Consider the following 13897-nt stretch of genomic DNA (forward strand, 5'->3'; position numbering starts at 1 on the left):
AAAATGATGCTGCGAGCTCAGAGTCTGGGTCAGTCGTCCCGTCCCCCCAGTGTCTCTTGCTCATGTGAAAGTCACTTGCGAGATACAGTGTGGTATCTGCAGACAGCTGTCCTACTGGGCACTGGACAGACAGAATGGCTAGCATTGCTGAGCTATGTAGTCATTTGCGAATGGAATGAAGCTCTTGCGTTTCACAGTGATTCACATATGCAGCACGGTTACACTGCAAGACTCATCCCTTTCCCCCCTCCCTCCCACCCCTTGACACTAGATCTGGCTAGTTAACATGCCTGGAATGAGAAAGCACCTATCTCGGAGCTGGCAGGGCTGAGGGCGTACTCGGATTCCCAGGTTGGAAGATTATCTCACTCCAAAGAAGTTCTTCCAGCAATATATAAGCTAAACTAGATTGGTGTTATCTCAGTAAAGCTGCCTTGGGTGGAGGAGGCATCCATCCTTAAAGAAGTACCACACACACACACAAAGAGAGCACTATCGTTCTTTGATAAGCGGCAGCAACTATGATGATGCTGAGAGTGGAAGAGCTGGTAGGTACAAAACTCACCTTTCATAATAACTGCTGTGTTAAGGTTTGAACTGCGTCCAGTTTAATTGTGCACTGGTTATTACATTCTTCTGCAAATCGTCTCTTATTAATGTGGTGATTTATACCACTGTGAGAAGCTTGGCTGCTCTTTTGGTGGTAGTTTTAACCTGTGCCATGCATGGAGACTTGAGCAGATTGTGCTGGGATGTAATTCTGAAGGCGGCCCTGTTTAGGGAGGCTTTTAATGTTTGATGTAGTACAGTATTGTAATATTTTTTTGGAAGCCGCCCAGAGTGGCTGGGGAAGCCCAGCCAGATGGGCCGGGTAGAAATAATAAATTATTATTATTATTATTATTATTATTATTATTATTATTATTATTATTATTATTAATTTGTCCAGCTGAGTTTGTGTGGTGGTTAAGAGCAGGAGCTAAGAGCTGAAAATCCACCCAATTCAAATCTCAGCACAACTGTGGGCTTGCCTGGTGGCTTCAAGCAGGCTGGTATCGCATAGTCTCAAGCCTTTATTGCATTATATCACAAGGTAAATAATGTTGGCCTACCTTACAAAGTTGTTGTAATGATTACCGAAAGGATGTGCGAGATGCCTTAACAACACAGGGAAAACATTAATGAAATACTAAGCATATTTGCTGAATAAAATGGTCTAACTTTAGGGTAGTTCCAGAGTGTATAAATCGGATTATGTGCTGTAAATCATTATGCATGTAAGAAAAACGGAGCTGGTTCTACCTTAGGAGATACAATGGACTCTTAAAGAAAAAAACAAAATAAAGGAAGGAAGGAATATCTGCTTATTTTTTTGCCATCTTTTGATCCAATGGGACCTTCAAGGTGGTTCAAAACAAAATATAACTATTATCTGTGCTGGGAACAGGGATGGATTGCAGCTCCTAATCTCATAAATTACATGTGATTCAACTCTTGCCAGCTGTGTTCAAATTAACATCAAGGCAAAGGAACTCGTGAGCATGTTTCCAGCTATGTTTGAGCTGTGCCAAGCACGCAAGCTGGATTCAGAAGTAATTGGGAACAATTCCGGGCAGGATAATAAAGAGCCAAAAGGAGTTGAGTGGCTTCATAGGCTTCCTCTCACCTCTGATGTTCATAACTGAAATTGATGACAGGAATTAGTAATGAAAGAAGCAAGCACAAGGCAGGATTCTTTTGGACTCGTGGCTTTCTTGAAAAGGTCCAATGAGTGCATTTCCTATCATTATAGTATCCGCTTCACCCAGGAGTTGTTCAGTCTGTCAAGCAAGAGAGACATTTACTGAGTTCACTACTTTGCTAGAGGGGATGTTTGTCAAGCCGTTCTTGAGGACGCGATAATGCTTGTTGAACTCTCTAGTGACTTAAGTCAATGAAAATTGATCAAGGCTGCTATCCCAGACACAAATATCTCACAGCAAGTCAGATGAGTGGCTTACTTCTGAGTAGACATGCCTAGGATTGAACTGTTAAGACTTAGATCCCTGGAAGGGCTGGATCAGATTCTCAAATAAAAGTGGATTCCTAACAAATAAATATATCTAAGTAAGAAGTTTGGAAACGAAATGCGTCTGGATCTAACAAACTGCTCGATTTATTTCGTGCATGTAAGGGACCTTTGGACTTGTGCTTTTTGACAGCAGGTGTCCATGCTACATGAGGAATTTCAGAATCAGATGGCATAGAGGTCTGCCAATTAATTGGGGTGGGGGAAAGATGATAAAAAAACCATTGGGTTTCAGTAAGCTCTTGGGCTTACTCCTACTGGCTCTCAGAATCCCAGTTACCACCCCCAATCCAGCTAAAGTTAGTCAGGAATAACATACATTAGTCATATGCATCTAACTTGCTTCCTTGATTTCAGTGAGATGTAGTCGCAACTATCTTTAGCTTGCTCCAATGCATGCATTGTACTGCCTGATTACTGCACACACAGCACACTTCCAACAGGGAAAGAAAAAGACTTGATTTTAAATGTGATGTACAGAATGCCTGAGGCCACAGATTTACTTAGTTGTTTCTAACATACAGGAGAAATTTTGTACCTGGCTCCATATGCATACTGCGTCCATGTATGTCGTTTGTATAGTGTTTGTCCACCATGGAGAACTCCATTTTAAACTTACTCACTTCTCAGCCTATTTGTTTCCAAGGGCCCAGTTACCAGATGATTAAAAGATGCCTGCAGCCCAATAAGTGTCTGGTTAGTTCCGATCAATATGTGAAATTCAGCCCACCATCCTTCACTGCTTCTGGGCCTTCGGCGTCCTTTTAGAGTTGCCGGGTCAACAATGCTTCAGTGACAGGAGATGGCACAGCTAAGACAATTCTCCTGACTGGGCCTAAGCCTTAGGATCAAGAAAAGCTCTCCAGAGGTTGTGTATGGCAATTTCCATCAGCCCCAACCAGTACAACAAGGGATAACTGTACAATGATAATTCTATCTGAGGTGACGGCATAGTAGGTGATAATGATTAGGTCCAAAACATTGGAAGGGTACCAGGTTGGCTGGCCCTACTTAGTCTTAGCAACTCAATGCACCCTTGGCCCACAGTCCCCACATCTCCTTTTGCCTGCCTATTTCCTTTCCCCGTGGAGTTCACAGACCCTCCTACCCCTAAGCCCAAATATGTGGCTTTACCCCAGTTTTACTTTCCCCTGGATTTCTCCATTCTCCCGCCTGCAAGCCTGCCATGCCCATCCCACCCTCAAGTCTTTATTTTTCAGACCACTGTCTCGTTGGGCCACTTGCTTCAGTAACCTTGTCTCTTGACGTCCTCCCTCTCATTCCTGTATTCCTGCCCCAAATGGCAGAGAGCTCATTGTAAGTGCTATAAGCTAAAGATAACCCAAGCTGTCTGCTTCAGCTCCATTATTTCATTCTTCTCCAGCCTGGTTGCTGGACTCCAGCTGTCGCCATCCTTGACCTTTGGCCATGCTGGCTGAGGACGATTAGAGTTGGAGTCCGGCAAGGTCTGGAGGGAACCAGGTAGGGGGTGGCTGACTCATTTTCTCAGGCCCTTTCCCCAAGCCTCACCTTTTTTTCTTTCTGGTCCACTTCCTACTTTGCACCCTTTCTTCAACCTCCTCCTTGCCTCTGACCTTCATGCTTCTTATCTCCCCTGAATACATTTTTCCCTCCACCAACAAGCCTTACAAAGCCTTCTCTGGGTCATGAGAAGGGTGTTAAATTGACAGCTTTCCTTTCCAGATGCTGGGCTATGCACATTTCTACCTGTTCCCTGAGCACTTGGAATCAGATGAACAACGTTCAGTGCCATGATTTCAACTCACCCATTGCTTTCCGAAAAGGCACCCTTTCTTTGAACCATCATTTCCACCTCCATTTCCTCAGTATTTCTCGAGGGCTGCCTGCCCTGTCCTCACATGTTAGCTCTGCTTCTCAATATGTCAGAAAGCAAGACGTCGACACTCTTGAACCATTGTTCCTTTGACAGGTGACAGGCAAAAAGGCCGACGGTAGAGAGACAGGAGATTTCCTCCCAGAGGACTTCAAAAATGGAGAGTATGAAGCTGCCGTAAGGTTAGAGAAACAAGAGGACCTGAAGACCCTCACAGACCACTCAGTGGCACGACACAATCTGACCTACAAAGAAGAGAAAGCGCTAGAAGCTGAGGTAAAATTGTGTTTATTGTGTATCTTTTTGCACTTCTGGAGCTGTGAAGTTTCGAATTCCTGTGGTCTGCCCTCTAACTAAGAAGGAAGTTTAGAAAAATAGAAAGGTCTTGATAGATGTACACTGGAAACCAGTAGAAAGATTCCTACCCCCCAGGGTCTTGTTACATTGCCAATATGTTATTAACTGGGACTCAACATATCCTAATTATAACTAGAAAACCAGGAATGAGAGGAAATTAGAAGGGATAGGCCACAACTCCCTAGGGAATACACCTGTTTTACATGAAAATAAAACCCACGCTCTACAAATTCAGTGTATTCAGCTAAGAGTGTCACAAACTACAGGATTGGGGAAAAGGTGTCTCTGAAAATCTGGAAAATGGCTACCAGTTATGGCTGAAAGCCATGGATTAGAGACAAACCAAGACATTTTGGTATTTGAGGCAAAAAGTAATCCCAAGTCTCCAGGCAGATATCTCTCCTCTTCACTGGAGATGCTGGGGATTAGGGATGGACAAATCTGTTAATGTCATTTTCTCATTTCCCCACCTGCATCAATTTGTGATTTATATATATTTTAAAAAATGTTCTCATAAAAATTTATCACTTTAATGTAAATGTCTACTATACATATACTTCCATGCAGTTTTGCCTGCTAAACATATTCCCCCCCCCAACTGAATTCATTTCATATTTTATTTTCAGGAAAATATGAATTTCTATGCAAACTTTGTCTTAATATATGAATTTACAAAAGAACTGCAGCGAAAATTCAGAGAAGTACAATTTTGTAAAGATAACTTGTGCCTTGGTTTGCACATAGGACAGTTTGCATTAAAATGTGAATCAAATTTCTGCTGAGACAATTCACACTGAGACTTTCTGCATGCAAATAATGTGTTACCCCATCCCTCACATGCCAAGGACATATTGGGACATATGGGTTTTCCTCCTTAAAAACATTTTTTACTTCTGTTTATAATATAAGGTCATCTGTAATTGTTTGGTTCTGTGCCCACAGAATTATGCCCATCATTTCAAGCATGGCAACATTATTAAAATCTTCCTCAATGAGAACAAAAATTTAAGGTGGGCAATAAAAATAAGATTCCACCAGCCCTCCCTCAAAGATATATGAAAATAGGAAAGACATTACTGGAATTTAAATCCACACACTTTTCCTTTGAAGTAACAGATTATTGTGAGCTGGTGATTTAGCATTTTACAGCTTCCCTGGCGATGGATTATTCAAATGAAGAATTACAGAACAGTGTTAAGTTTAAGGGCATCCAAATTCTACATGGGTTTTAAAGGGTTTTGAATCAACTGCCCCTTCCCCAGCCCAACGCACTTTTTGCAATGAAGTTTCAACTTGAAACTTGATCAAGAATCACTCCAAAAAGGAGATACAGTGAATCTGCCAGAGCAACAGTCATTCTACATTTGGGGGATAAATTATGTCACTCATTAGCACCTTGTTCTGTGAAAAGCAAGTTGGGTTGTTACTCTACATTAAAGATGTAGCCTGCGCTTTAAATATAGGCTGACACATATTTATAACTAGAATAAATTCTAAGGAACATGTGACCCTGTGTTATGTCTGGATGGTTCCTTAATCACTTATCCGTCTTACATTTAAATAACCAGTAGCATTTTTTCAGCATAACTTCAAGTGTTATCTTTAAATTTGGTGTATTGATATTAGCGTAGTATTAGTAGCTGAAGTAACGCCTTTTCTGATTATTTTAACTGTTGAAGGGGATTCCAAGGGACCCTGGAGATTGTATGTTGAAGCTAATGTTATTGTTCCTCATATTGCTCTAATTTCTTGGCAGTCACTCACAGTGGCTACTTCCAGTGCCTTTTTTCTGAGAGATGTGCCAGAACTCACCATGAACAGTTCCCTTCTTCTCTTAGAATGGCAATAGCGCCCACCTGAGAGGGGCTGGAACTGAGTTCCATTGCGCCCTGGCTGGAAAAAAAAGCCCTGGCTATTTCCACCACTGGAAGTTGTATGACTCTGAATACCAGTTGCAGAGATTCACAGATTCATTTACACTCAGTTCCCGCTTGCAGGCTTTCCATAGGTATCTGGTAGGCCACTGGGAGAACAGGATGCTGGAGTAGATAAAACAGTGGTCTGGTCCTGGAGGGATCTTCTTATGTTCTCATTTGCTTTTGTTGTTGTTGTTCAGATCAAGAAAAAGAAATTAGAGGCGAGACCAAAACTTGAGAGCTTGGAAGATCTTGAAAAAATCATTCAGCTGAAGAAAAGGAAAAAATTCAAGAAGGTTAAAGTGCCCGTTGTAAAGGAGCCTGAGCAAGAAGTTATAGTAAGTTCAGGGGCAAAATAGTCTTCTCTGCTGTCTTTATGGGGTTCCCCCACACAGAATTGAACTAACTCTTATTTCTGCTCTCCATCAGACTGAACCCGTGGATGTTCCAACATTTTTAAAGGCTGCCTTGGAGAACAAGATGCCAATAATTGAAAAATACCTGGCAGACAAAGGAGATCCAAACGTTTGTGATGAGGTATGATTTGTTCACCAATTTCTGTCCCAAATCTCCTATAAGGCGCACATCTTTGATCTTAGCTTCAACAGTCATGGCTTTCCCAAAGGATCCTGGGAGTTGTAGTTTGATGAGGGTAGAGAAGGTTCTCTCTTTAAAGAGCCTGATCTCTCCCCAACCACTGCTGTTTCCAGATCTCCATAGGGAGGATGAATGCCTCTCAAACCAGTTTTTAAGAGGTTTTTATGTCCTCCTTAAAAATTATATCTTAAGGTTAAATTTAAAATCCACCACCACTCTATCAGTGTTACCTTTGGAAGCAGATACACTTTTCACGGTTAAAGTATTCTGAACTCCCAAGACAGGAGAGTGTTGTTTCTTTAAATGGGCATTCAAGCAATATCAAAAATCTATTTGCTTGTGCTTGTTGTGTTTTGTCTTCATGAATTTATGCTGTTTAAATTGTACAGCTAAGAGAGCCTACTGTTACTGAAGGGTGGCTTATAAACCGACAAAACTAAACAAGTTAAGTACATAAATGCCGTACGGGGTTGTTGTTAACAAAAGACTGAAATTATGATTTATCTGGCATTGTATACATATCTGTACATGACACCATACATGGTAATGAAAGAGAAGGCCTTGCCTTCAGGAGCTTAATTTAAACGAGGGGGAGGGAAGTTTAGCGAGGCACGAGAAGGAAATGAAAAACTTTACATGTGCATGTCTTGTTTTGGTAAGGGTGAGACGGCGGGGTTAATTTATGTGTAAAGTGTTTTGAATATTCAACATGCTAAGGGCTGTATGATTTATTTTAAAGCCTTGCAGGTTAAAATTGACCACACTATGACTATTCCATTTGACAGTACAAGCGCACAGCCTTGCACAGAGCATGCTCAGAAGGGCACCTGGCAGTTGTGGAGAAGTTAGTAGAAGCAGGAGCCCACCTTGAATTCCAGGATATGGTAAGCGCTCATTGGACACATGCAGAGTTCCTTGGGGTGGTTCACACAGACACACGTTCGCTACTCATCCACTGTAACCATCAATAAGCCATGCCTAGCCTGTTGCAGATGGAACCACTACAGTGGTACCTTGGGTTACAGACGCTTCAGGTTACAGACGCTTCAGGTTACAGACTCCACTAACCCAGAAATAGTACCTCGGGTTAAGAACTTTGCTTCAGGATGAGAACAGAAATCGCACAGCAGCAGTGGGAGGCCCCATTAGCTAAAGTGGTACCTCAGGTTAAGAACAGTTTCAGGTTAAGAACGGACCTCCAGAATGAATTAAGTTCTTAACCTGAGGTACCACTGTATTACCTCCTGCTATCTCAAACACAAGGCTTTTCTTTTCAATAAAGTTTTTTATTTTCCAAAGTAATAAAACTTTTATCAACAATAACCGGGCACAAGTCTAGTGGCCAAGACTCATCAGGACATGAGTAATTAGGTGCTGAAAACTCACATCATATGTGAACCAGCTGACAAATATTTATTATTATTTTTCCCTGGCGTAGCTTGAATCCACAGCTATTCATTGGACCTGCCGTGGGGGCAATGTGGAAATCCTGAAGTACTTGCTGAACAAAGGAATAAACAGGAATGCTAGAGATAAGGTAAGCTATTATTATTTCCGTTTGAAAAACTGAGGTGGGAAAAGTTAAAAGTGGATTTGTGAGCTGTTTGTACAAGAGGCCCTTTTAGATCCGAGCTTGTTGTTTCTCACCTTAGAATGCCTTACCCTGCTTCTCTTGATTATGCCTCTCCCTGCCCTTCCTTTTCTACCAGTTGCTCAGCAGTCCTCTACACGTGGCTGTAAGGACAGGTCAGTACGAATGTGGGGAGCACCTCATCGCCTGTGAAGCAGATCTCAATGCCAAAGACAGGGTAAGTTAGGAGTCAGCAAAGGTTTTCAGCAGGGGGCCGGTGCACTGTCCCTCAGACCTTGTGGGGGGCCGGACTATATGGGGGGAGGGAAATGAGTGAATTCCTTTGCCCCACAAATAACCCAGAGGTGCATTTTAAATAAGGGGACACATTCTACTCATGTAAAAACACGCTGATTCCTGGAATGTCTGCTGGCCGGATTCAGAAGGTGATTGGGCTGGATCTAGCCCCCGGGCCGGTTTGCCTACCCATGGGGTAAGTGCATTCCAGATGTGTGAGCCAGGCTGTAAATTCCACCACTCCTGACTATTAAGTCATGCAAGCTAGGGCTGGCATGGGATCTGGCAGCCCCGGCAACACCTGGGTGGTGGTGTTCCAAGGTTATCCTTCCAGCTGAAGGTCCATGTCCATGGGGATTGCTTTTTCCGTATGACATTTTTATTAGGGCAAGCCTTATCAAACAACATTCCCATGCAGTAGAAGGGAAAGTGGATGTACAAGCCTTTCCCCCCACAAGGCTACATGCACAGGATATATAAGCAGCAAGAGTCACAATGCTGCTCAGAGGAATGTCAATGAGTATGATGTGTCCACCTCCGAGGCCCTTCTGGCAGTTCCCTCACTGTGAGACGTGAACTTACAGGGAACCAGGCAGAGGGCCTTCTTGGTAGTGGCACCCACTCTGTGGAACACCCTCCAATCAATCAGATGCCAAACAGATAAACAACTACCTGACCTTTATAAGACATCTGAAGGCAGCCCTATTTAGGGAAGTTTTCGACACTTAATGTTATTTTATGTTTCTAGATATGTTGGAAGCTACCCAGAGTGGCTGGGGCAACACAATCAGATGGGTGGGGTACAAATAATACAATTATTATAGGTAAGGGGCACAATTATGTGGTTGCGGTGCTCATCTCGCTTTATTGGCCGAGGGAGCTGGCGTAAAGCTTCCGGGTCATGTGGCCAGCATGACTAAGCCACTTCTGGCAAACCAGAGCAGTGCATGGAAACGCCGTTTATCTTCCTGCCAGAGCGGTACCTTTTTATCTACTTGCACTTTGACGTGCTTTCAAACTGCTAGGTTGGCAGGAGCAGGGACCAAGCAACGGGAGATCACCCTGTTGCAGGGATTCGAACCGCCGACCTTCTGATCAGCACGTCCTAGGCTCTGTGGTTTAACCCACAGCGCCACCCGCGTACCATACAATTATTATAATACAGCACATATCACTTCTATAGCATGCTGGTCTGTTTTCAAGGAACGTGCATTGCAGGAATTTGATGCCTGTAGCCCTATAGTCTCCCAAATCCACCAACCCCAGCGAGCATAAGCAAGAGTGAGGGATGATGGAGGTGCAATGACACCTGCAGTTTATGGGCTCCCCATTGCTCAGTTAGTGTCTTTAGTGTGGTAAAATAGCAGGTGATTGTGATCTCTTGAAGGAAACTTCAGGGAGAGAATAGCAATAGTACTTAACATTCCTTTGAACCACCCATTTCAACTCAGCTTCACAACAGCACACTTAAATAATAATCATTATCACTATTGGGTGCAAGATGATGGTGTAATTTATTGAGTACTTTCACTATTACGCCAGTAGAGCCCCAAAGCTCATTATATTCATTTTTGTCTCCTCTGTTCTAGGAAGGAGATAGTCCTATGCACGACGCAGTGAGACTGAATCGTTATAAAATGATTCGACTCCTGATCATGTATGGTGCCAACCTAAACATGAAGAATGCTGTAAGTATTCCCTAACTCTTTGCTGTTTTCCTAAGTAAGCCATGTTGAGTTTTTAAAGACAATCAGGGCACTAGTTATTACAATAAAAACACCAAGACGACCGCAGTAGGATTGGATTGCATCTAACTTTTGCTGGTTTCCATGTTCGTAGATTTTGCTGTCCACATTCACTTTCTAGTTTTGAACATTTGTGCTAGCAAATTGACTGGTTGTGAGGAATAGGTACAACTGGGCAAGAAAGATGCACTTGTTGAATGGAATTAGTGTCTGTGGGGGATGCACATTCATTGCCCATGCACCACCCCTCAAAGGTGACATGCACCCAGAAAGACATTTTTGATGCATTTGTCACTTCAAAGAGGCATAAGCGGTCATTATTAAGAGAGCTTCCCACCACCACGTCTGCAGAAAGCTAAGTCACAGAAACAGAGGAGAGCAATGATGACATTTCAAGGGGGTAAAAATTAATGCCGTTTCCCTAACTTTCCTCCATAGGAGGGGAAAACTCCAATGGATCTTGTTCTGCAGTGGCAAAATGGCACCAAAGAAATATTCAACAGCCTGAAGGAGAACTCTTACAAGAGCTCCCCTATAGACACATTCTGAAGACTCAAAATGTCAATGGACTGGACAGTTTCCTTGCAAAAAGCAAGATATCACCAATGTGAAGAGAAGGAGCATTATAAATGCCGCCACCTTCACAGAATACAAGCATTTTGTCCTGCTGCCTTTGCTAAAGCCACAAGGAACCAAAAGAGGGTCCTGAAATACTTCAAAGGCAGTTTCGAGTGTTGAGACGCCACTGATTTCAAGCTGGTTTATTTATTTCTATTCCATCATTTCTCCCATAGTGTTTCTTTTCCGATATTTTCAATAAGTCATGTTTTGTACTGCTGTTCTATAGAAAAAGGCCATCTTACTAATGTGGTAATCTGAACCAGTCAGGAGCATTAAGCCCCTTTAAAAACCACACACAAGCCAACAGGCTTTCAGAGCCTATTAGCAGTGTTTCCCATTAAACCCTCTTTCGATAGGCAGTATTTGTTATTGTCACCCGGTTTCTGCTGAATTGCTATTGTCAGAGCAAGCTGTTAAAAAAGCAAAGATCAGAGGGTTGGAGAATAGTAGTGAGAAAAAGGGGAAAGCAAAGTGGAATAAAAAAAAGGAAGGGCTCTGCTCTTCTGCGGAAGTTTTTAATTCAGACTACCTGAACTACACAAGAGGCAGCCAACATGGCACTGTCCTGGTGTTGTGGGATTAAACCGCCCTACCAACCCCATCGACTGGCCATGTTGGCTGGGGCTAGTGGGAATTGGGAGTCTAGGAACCTCTAGAGGCCGCCATATTGGCTACCTCTAAACTGCAGTGTTCAAGACAGGAAGTTGGGCGGACGAAGAGGACGGAATCCAAAGATGAAGAGGAAAAGTTGCTGTTACTGTCAAAGCTCAATATTGTAACAAATGGTAGTGTATATTTGTATGGCTCTTTATGTACATTTTGTATTAAACCCTATTTAAACGTTTTAAAAGAAGCAACAGAACCGCTCGCTTTAATCTACCGGAATGTATTATTTCTGAAAATGTTACGAGGGATAGAAGATGCTGGAGTCATGGGGGAAAGAAAGTACACCCTCTTTGAATTCTGTGGTTTTACATATCAGGACATAACAACAACAATCTGTTCCTTAGCAGCTCTTAAAATTAGGTAAATACAACCTCAGATGAACAACAACACATGACATATTACACTGTGATTTATTCAACAAAAATAAAGCCAAAATGTCCTCATGTAAAACTACAGAATTCAAAGAGGGTGTACTTTCCTTCTCCCATGTGTTTGTGTGTGCAAACAACACACGTTTCAACCAAGATGAAAAATTGGATACCATCTTCTTTGTTGGTAGGAGCCCTGAAAGTCATTAACTCTTGAGGCCGGGGAAGAATTTTCAAATGTTACATTCTCAATGACTTGAAGGGAACTAAGACAGCCCTATCCCAAACCATTCCCATTGTCTAGCTCAGGTCCGCATTATATAGAAACCTACCACCAGACCACTTGAATTAAAGGAGGAAAAGTCAGTGGCACTTTGCAAAGTAAACATTTCTGAATGATTTTTAGTTTACTCAGAGATCAAAGCCAAGCCCAATGAGTTCTGCCAAGGCAAGAGTTTCAGGCAGCGATGCATGTCAGTTGCAAAATAAATATGAAATTTTTTTGAAGCTGTAACAGCAACACCTGAAGCTACTTGGTAATAAGCAATCCTGACGGTATTTGCAGGCATTCCTGTTGAGTTTCAGGGCCACAGCCCACAAACAGCCATTCCTTTATCTTGTGAACCTCTCTGAGATCTTCCAATGAAGAGCAGCATATGTTAAACAAACAAACAAACAAACAAACAAATAATGGCACTAGTGAGCAGGCCTTTGGGACACAATGTAGTTGCAAGGCAAACCCTTTCAAACTCTTTGCTATTGGGGATCTAATTAGACGCAAGGGAAGCCCAACCCATGTGCTAGAATATACAAATTTCGGAGAGCATACCGTATTTTTCGTCCTATAGGGCGCACTGGCCCATAGGACGCACCTCGGGGTTTTTTTTTTTTGGGGGAATGAATTTTAAAAAAAATCCCCCTCCGCCTCTGCCGCCCCAAGCCTTGTGCACACCTGCCTGAAGCACGGGGCACCCTCCGGAGGGCTCCGCGTGCTTCGGGCTGCCGCCCCAAGCCTCACATGCCCGGCGGGACCTCCTGCCGGGCGCGCAAGGCTTGCGGACACTCGCCCGAAGCATGGGGAGCCCTCCAGAGGGCTACCCGTGCTTCGGGTGACAGGCTGCCGCCCCAAGCCTCGCACGCTTGGCAGGATCTCCTGTCGGGCGCGCAAGGCTTGCGGACACTCGCCGGGGTGGCAGGCTGCTGCCCGCAAGCCTTGTGAGCCCGCGGGAACTCCCGCCGGTCTCCCAAGGGTTGCGCAGAGCTTCCTGAAGCCTGGAGAGCGAGAGGGGTCGGTGCGCACCCATGCCTCGTGCTCACCAGGCTTCAGCGAAAGCCTGCATTCGCCCCATAGGACGCACACACATTTCCCCTTCATTTTTGGAGGGGAAAAAGTGCGTCCTATGGGGCGAAAAATACGGTACATTGGTGCTGAGAGGAGAATTAGGGGCAATTTAAAGTGGAGAAGCAGAAGGAACAGGGCTGAGCACTCCCTTCCAAAATCACCTATCCCAGGCTTCCTCAACCTCGGCCCTCCAGATGTTTTCGGCCTACAACTCCCATGATCCCTAGCTAGCAGGACCAGTGGTCAAGGATGATGGGAATTGTAGTCTCAAAACATCTGGAGGACCAAGGTTGAGGAAGCCTGACCTACCCTTACTTGATTTCCTCTTGGGAAGGCTTGCTTCTGGCCTTGGATCCTAGTTGGAAGAAAAGCGGCACTTTCCTGCTAATCATCCCTTCTCTACATGAAATTGCCTCTGCCCACCCTCCCCCACTCTGTCTCCTTTGGACAGCAACCTGTGTTCCAGAGCACAGTTATGCTAGTGTCATAACGAGC

At 43.7% G+C, this 13897-nt stretch overlaps 1 protein-coding gene across 1 annotated transcript; it reads left to right on the top strand.

Annotated features, from left to right (window-relative positions):
• Positions 1 to 394: 394 nt before the first annotated feature.
• Positions 395 to 11879, top strand: ANKRD1 (ankyrin repeat domain 1). The gene is made up of 9 exons (XM_082222213.1): positions 395 to 548; positions 4020 to 4199; positions 6397 to 6534; positions 6626 to 6733; positions 7579 to 7677; positions 8232 to 8330; positions 8503 to 8601; positions 10250 to 10348; positions 10844 to 11879. Exons 1-9 carry the CDS (start codon positions 522 to 524, stop codon positions 10952 to 10954), a joined length of 960 nt encoding a protein of 319 aa, XP_082078339.1. The 5' UTR covers positions 395 to 521; the 3' UTR covers positions 10955 to 11879.
• The last annotated feature ends 2018 nt before the right edge of the window (positions 11880 to 13897 follow it).

Source organism: Podarcis vaucheri (genome assembly GCF_965113315.1).
Source record: "Podarcis vaucheri genome assembly, chromosome: 5".
NCBI lineage: Eukaryota > Metazoa > Chordata > Lepidosauria > Squamata > Lacertidae > Podarcis > Podarcis vaucheri.